The sequence below is a fragment of the Triticum urartu genome, chromosome 6 (genome assembly GCF_003073215.2).
Source record: "Triticum urartu cultivar G1812 chromosome 6, Tu2.1, whole genome shotgun sequence".
Taxonomy (NCBI): Eukaryota; Viridiplantae; Streptophyta; class Magnoliopsida; order Poales; family Poaceae; genus Triticum; species Triticum urartu.
In genome coordinates, this window is record NC_053027.1 from 514462954 (window position 1) to 514469753 (window position 6800).

The 6800-nt window shown below is 54.5% G+C and overlaps 1 protein-coding gene across 1 annotated transcript; it reads right to left on the minus strand.

Moving 5' to 3' along the window:
* Positions 1 to 4260: 4260 nt before the first annotated feature.
* LOC125514713 (F-box protein FBW2-like) lies at positions 4261 to 5936 on the minus strand. The gene is made up of 2 exons (XM_048680058.1): positions 5317 to 5936; positions 4261 to 5238 (listed from the first exon to the last, which is right to left on the minus strand). Exons 1-2 carry the CDS (start codon positions 5625 to 5627, stop codon positions 4572 to 4574), a joined length of 978 nt encoding a protein of 325 aa, XP_048536015.1. The 5' UTR covers positions 5628 to 5936; the 3' UTR covers positions 4261 to 4571.
* Positions 5937 to 6800: the final 864 nt, after the last annotated feature.

Consider the following 6800-nt stretch of genomic DNA (forward strand, 5'->3'; position numbering starts at 1 on the left):
CTCGTCGGGACACCGGGCGCGGGGGTGGATCGGCCTACTACAGGGGAAATTCAAGGGGGGGAGAGGAAAATGACGGGAAGCTCACAGCGGAGCGCGAGGAGGTCTCGGGGAAGCCGGAGGGAGTCGGGGCGGAGTGGATCGACATCGGCTAGCTCGGGGCACCGAGGTCGAAGACGAGGTCGGGGCGGAGCTTCGGAGCCGGTCCGGCTCATCCTGGCACTCGAGAAGGACGGAGACGAGTGTGGCGGTCCTCCTGGATGCCGCATCGCAGCTCGGTGAGGCCCCGGAGCACGGCATCGACGACGCGTTGGCGTCGGGCTCGGGCGGGCGAGCTCCAAATTGAGAGGGAGCTCGATGGAGGGGGAAGAGTGAGCAGGGGAGTGGAAGGAAATATCTGCTCGGGGTGAGGGGAAGCTGACGAGGCTAGGGGGCTCGGCCTTATCGCCGCGACGACGAGACGCGGTGTGGCGAGGTGGTCGAGCGGCGACCGCGCGCCTCGGTCGGGTGAACAGGGGGAAGGGGACGACTGCGGGAAAGTGGGCTAGGCTAGACCACCTGGGCCGGCCGGTGGCTAAGGCCTAGGGGGTTTTCTCCATTTCTATTTTTCTTTTACCTTTTCTTTGCTTTCTGTTTTCTTTTTAGTTTTATAAAATATAATGTTAGTACATAAATTAGTATTTATAATTAGGCTACTACCATAATTAAGTTGGTACATTCATTAAATAGTTTGCATTTGCTTATTATTCTAAGAGCATTTAAATTATAGTTTTGCCGTTGTTTTATTCATTTTAGAGTATTTAAGCATTTTATAAAAGTGTGGTTTCTCCACCATAATTAACTATGCATTATTTGGCTTACTCCGAACATTTTAGTTTTAATGTTTGAAAACTTTTGTTTGCCATATTTTGAATTTGAATTTGAATCGTTTTTTTGAACTAACACGAGATTAGTAACAGTAATCGAGGTGACATGGCATCATTAGTAGAGGTTTACTGTAGCTTAAATATCCGGGCGTCACACCAATGGACTTCGTGGTCTGGAAGGTGTGAGGGCCCCTGAAATTCAAAATTTTCACTTGGCTGGCGTTGCAAGATAGGATTTGGACCGCTGATCGGCTAGAGCGACGTGGTTGGGCCAATTGTGGCCTCTGCGGTTTGGAAACATAACCGCAGAGGCCAATTATGTCTATGGTTAGGAAACATAACCATCATTGATTCAACGAGCTAGTCAAATAGAGGCATACTAGTGACATTCTGTTTGTCTATGTATTCACATATGTACTGAGTTTCCGGTTAATACAATTCTAGCATGAATAATAAACATTTATTATAATACAATGAAATATAAATAACTACTTTATTATTGCCTCTAGGGCATATTTCCTTCAAGAGCATCATGGAGGTGTGCTCGAACTTCGGCTCCATGCCTGACATGCAGAAGGAATCTGATGCAGTGCTCATTAGGGCCACTGCACAAGAGTTGAAGATGCTGATTCCTAACCCAACGAAGGACGCGATGGCAGTCGACATCATTCGCTGGGCCATGAATAAGGCCGTCTCCGACGATGCTAAATAGAGGAAGAGGTGGTCCAAGTACAAGAACTACTGGGCTCCTGATCACTGCAGGGCCCAGTGTACTGGGAGACGGCAATCGTGCCGCCGGTGGTCATCGATGGGGAGCCTAAGGAGGAGGAAGAACCGATGCAGATGCCAGTGAGAGCGCCAGAGCGAGGCCGTCGTACTTGGCAGATGGACCTCGACTCCTCCGAGAGCGACGACCACCCGCCGCACAGCGGCGATGGACAAGAAGATAAAGGCCAGACACTCGACCCGCCACTCCGCACGCCGGTGACTGCCGACGCTGTTAGCCAGTGTCTGTTGTGTGCCCCCAATCCCTCAATCGCCCTTCAGCTCCATCCAAATCTACCTCTGTTCTGATCTTGCATGAACTAGTATGAACTCGTATGAACTATTATGAACTGTCATGCTTATCTACCTCTATTCCCCATTCCCCTCTCCATCGTGGATCGAATCTACCGCCGGATCGAACACGGGAAAGTAGTACATGACGAACAGAAAAGTGCTTACCGCCATTGCCGCGGGCCAGGTGAAGATCCGCTCGCCGGTGATGGAGTCCGGTGGTCTTCTTGCTCTCCTTCGATCCACCGCCGCCGGTGAGAGTTGGGAGACTGAGGGAGAGTGGGAAGAGGGAGCGGTGAGGGGCGGTGAGGCTAATAACTGCCGACGCTTCGGGAAGAGACGCAGCTTCTCGAGCGTGGCTGCGCATGTGCAGCCGCCAACCACGTGCACCGCTCGGGCCTGACTCTAGAGAAATTGCCGATTCAATCGTTTTCAGGAAGTTAGGTCAAGAAGTACTTTAAACATCGTGCCATGCAGGCCCACCCAACAGTGTATGCAGCCAGCTAAACAGACAGTTTTCCTTCTACGTGGGTCTGGTTGGGCAAACACGCCCCTAAATGCTCCTGATGGTCACAAAATTCAGCACGAAAACACTACGATTCTTGAAGACTCTAGAGACAGCATATCTTCTGGCTGGCTCTGCCCGCGTCACGCCGGCCCGCTGCGGCGGTCAGTCGGAGCACATGACTCCGCCCGGAATCTTCCTGTGCCGCCGCTTCTGTTTCAGGCGAGGCCTTTGTCCCCGCCATCGCCAGCGGTCCATGAGCACAGTAGTAGTAGGTTAGATCCAATCTGGCCTGCAGATTGCGCAACGGTCCCGACTGACTGGCAGAGCGAAGCAAAGGCAACAGCGGCGGTGCCGCCGCCGTTTGCATCGCTGCTACGTGCTCCCCCGGATCCGCAACACACGGCGCCGTTGTCGCCGCCGTGTGCATGCATGCATCACCCATCTATCGCCGGTGGTGTCTTCTCCATTGCCGGCCTCGCCAAGTTCCTCGTCGGTTACAGTGACGGGCATGGGCATGGCCGTCCCGGTTGGCTACGCTGGTCTCTCTCTGCTAGCTTGTGTTACCGAAGCGGCGGCCGGCAGGGCGACGGATAGGCTCGGGCGACCAGCGGAATTTGTCAAGCGCAAGTTCCGACGAAAGAATCTCGCAAAGTTGGCGGTAGAAAGCAAGGGGACAAAACGAGGTCAGCTGAGCTGAGCGCGAGGGCGCATGGAAAAGAGCCGAAAGTGATAGGGAACGTGGCCTGAGAGCGCCCGCGGACAGACATCCCGTTCAGAGGATCGCATTAACAATCCCTAATGCCGGTGCTCGCTGTCGATTAGTGCCAGCCAAAAGAGTAGTGTTTATCCCTTCCTTCATCCCTTCTGTCTGTCGAGGCCACCCTGATCAAGAAAGATCGTCTCGTAGCCATGGCACGGCGCCATATCTCGGCTGCTGTTTCTAATGAATCGTACAGGTTCAGAAAAACCGTCTCAAAGTTAGCAGAGGATCGCAGCTCAGAGCATCGAATATTTGTGGGCAGAGCCGGAGGTGTTGTATCGCCATCCATCTAGACCTGACCAGCGACCATGCCTCGTCGCAGATGCTACAGTAAATAAGCTCGCTGCAGACACCGTCGCTACCGCCCAAGCAGAATCTAACCTTGCCGTGCAGCTCCAAGTTTGATGCTCTGTCTGCTGCGTGAGGATTGACTGATTGGGGGAGCGCTGCAAGCGCCAAGCTGATTGATCTTGCGCCCTTTTCTGAAAAGATGGCACCGTGATTTTGGACCCCGAAATCTCGACGAAATCTGGCTCCGGTGGTCACCGTGGTCCGGCCGGCCTTAAAGCCGAGCCTCTTTTAACCATACTGACCATACGTTGCGTTGACATGTAGGCCTCTTTTGGTTCATAGGATAGGATTATTATAGGAATAGAAATTTTGTAGGAAATGAGATAACATGTATCTCAAATCTTATGAGTAGGAATAGGAAACAAGATGTCATTTGATTGACACTAAATTTTTTTCATTAAGTCTAGTCTTTTTTTTATTTTCCTATGAAATGTGAAGGATAGGAATCAATCCTATGTAGGAATAGGAATTCATTTCTATAAATCAAAGGGTTTTAAAGAAAAAAATTCTATAAGGATCCTATCTTCTGGAATTTCTATGAAGTGAAACTGTAAACCAGAGCGACGTGGTGCCCGTCTCGGCGCCGCTGCGGCACGTCGCTGCACGTCCCGTCCGATAGATGGATGGATGCATGACGAGGAGCGTGCATGGAGAAGCCGGTACGTCCGTCCATGTCTGTACCGCGCCACATGAATGAATAAATAAAAGGTACACCACAAAGCTCCAACCAACGTCGCAGACTGGCTCCCCGTGCCAAATAATGTACACCAGGGTAGAATGACATTGACACTGACACTGACGCTGGTACATGTAAACACCATCTTGATTTGCTTCATGTACGTAGTAAACATCAGATTAAGTTTTTTTGAACATGACACCAGATTAAGTTTACATCACACACACACACGGATTACTACTGGCACGCACACAAACGCATATCTGAACGCCAACGACCGTAGGAACGTCGAGAACGAGAAAGATGCTTGACTTCTTTTGCGGTCAAGGTGAGCACGAACGGCCGGGAGTGTGACTGTCACGGCGACGCTGGCCAGTCGAAGCCAGCGTAGCTCTCGCTGAAGCCGCCGCCGTAGAACCGCACCTCGAGGTTCTCCACGAGGCCCGGCCCGTCGCCCCACACCGCCTCGTCGTCGTCGTCGCTGCCGACCACGCCGTAGTACTCGTCGTCGTCCATGAGCTCCCACGAGTAGACGTCGTCGTCGTCGTCGTCGGAGCACTCCTCCCAGTAGCTGTTCTCGAAGCAGTCGTCGACGCCCGGGCCGAGGACGCTGAGCCGCGGGTGGCGCTCCCGCAGCAGCGCCTCGTCGACGGCCCAGCAGCCGCGCAGGTCGACGAACTCCAGGCCCCGGCACCGGGAGAGCACCTCCAGGATGGCCTCCGTGGTGACCAGCATGTAGCCAACCTCCAGGTGGCGGAGCGCCGGCATGGTGCGCGCGATGGCGCGGGCCTCGTCGTGCTGCCCGCACGCGTTGCGCCCGGCCACGTCGATCGGGTGCATCACGCGCCGGAGCGCCGCCAGGGACCGGCAGTGGCGGCCGAACGCCTCGAGCGCGCGCGCGCCGATCTTGGTGCAGCTGCTGACGTCCAGGAACGTGAGGTTGGGCAGCCCCGGCGCCACCGCCTCCACCACGGCGTCGCTGATCTCGCTCCGCGGGATCTCCAGCGTCCTCAGAGCGCGCGCGCTAGCCAAGCAAACAAAATTCGTGAGCCCTCAGAGCGCCCGCGATGGTGGGCGAGCGAGTGAGATGCTTGATGCTTACTGGTCGCCGATGAAGGAGAAGAGCGGGTCGCAGGGGAGGCCGGAGACGCAGATGCGGCGGCAGGCGCCGGAGCTGCGGCGGAGGAGCAGGTCGAGCATGCGGACGAGGTGGTCCGGGCGGCTGTGCCGCTGCTGGCTCCACTCCTCGATGTCGATCTCCTGCCAGCAGTAGGGCCCGGCCACGACGCGCCCCCAGGACTTGCACACCCGCGGCACCACCGTCAGCACCTCCTGCAGCGGCAGGTTGCGGAAGACGAGCCCCAGCGCGTCCGGCAGAAGCTCCTCCCAGCACCGGTACTCGCTCTCCCCCATTGCTCCTCCTCCTCTCCCCTGCGGCCAAAGAGGTGCAAAATCAACGCAATTCCCCGCTCCGACCAGCCAAGAACCAGAAGCCTCCGGCCATTTCCGCTCCTCCGGCTGAGGTTGGCCGCCTACCTACCTTGGAGTAGGAGATCGATCACTGGAGGGTCAGTGAAGCAGCTGGGAGCGGTAGACTCTCCTCGGAGCAGAGCGGAGCGGACGGCCACGGTGAGCGAAACCCAAATGTGGGAGAAGCGAGAGGGGAGCAAGATATAAGAAGCGCACCAGAAAGGATGGCAAGCTTGATTAGGCGCTGCTAATTACTACTACTGGTACTAATAGCGAGTAGGGGGTACCAGGAACGGCACGGCACGGCACGGATCTGAAAAGAGGGCCTCTTGCAGGGGCGGAAAAGGGCCGTCGGGGCCGGTGTGTACGCTTGACAGTTGGTCCTGCCCGTCATCCGTCCGTGTGCACATCAGGGTCAAGGAGAAGCCTGGGTACGTGTGGGAAATGAAGAAAACACTTGAGCCTCAGCCTTCTGATGAGGGTAGGGTAGGGTAGGGTAGGGTAGGGTAGATGTGTGTTCGTTTTTACCTTCGTGAATCTGCGAGGAACAGTGGCCGGAGCGTGCTGCTGGCCTGCACATTTACCGGATTGACGATGGGGGAGAAGATGGCCCGGATTCCAATTGGGATCCGCCCGGGGAGAATGCTCTGCTGGTGTAAAAATTGTTCATAGTAAAACCACTATAGAGGTTGTTGAACGTGATCCCTGATATTAGGCGAATACATGGCCAGTTAGTAAAAATTAAAACCATGGCTCCGTGGAGACTGATGATCCATGTATTGCAACAAGTTGGAACAGTAGCAGTCTATCGCAGTATTGGCGCTTCCACGATACAGTGCCGGCGATGCAACGTGCAACTAATCGTGCAGGTGGATTCGTTTCATGAATAAATGCAGGAGATGTATGCATCGTACTGCTCCTGTTGCTCCCATCATTACCAATGCAAATGCAGCAGCGCTTCTTCCGGTACTAGCAAACCAGCAATTGCAGTAGGTCTAGGAATATCAATGCTCTCCTTTCCCCTTTAACAGTTGAGGGACATATATAAACGTATAAAAAATTCCCAGTAAAAAAGAAGAAGGAGGAGCAATGCTTCATTCTTTGTAACTTGTTCGA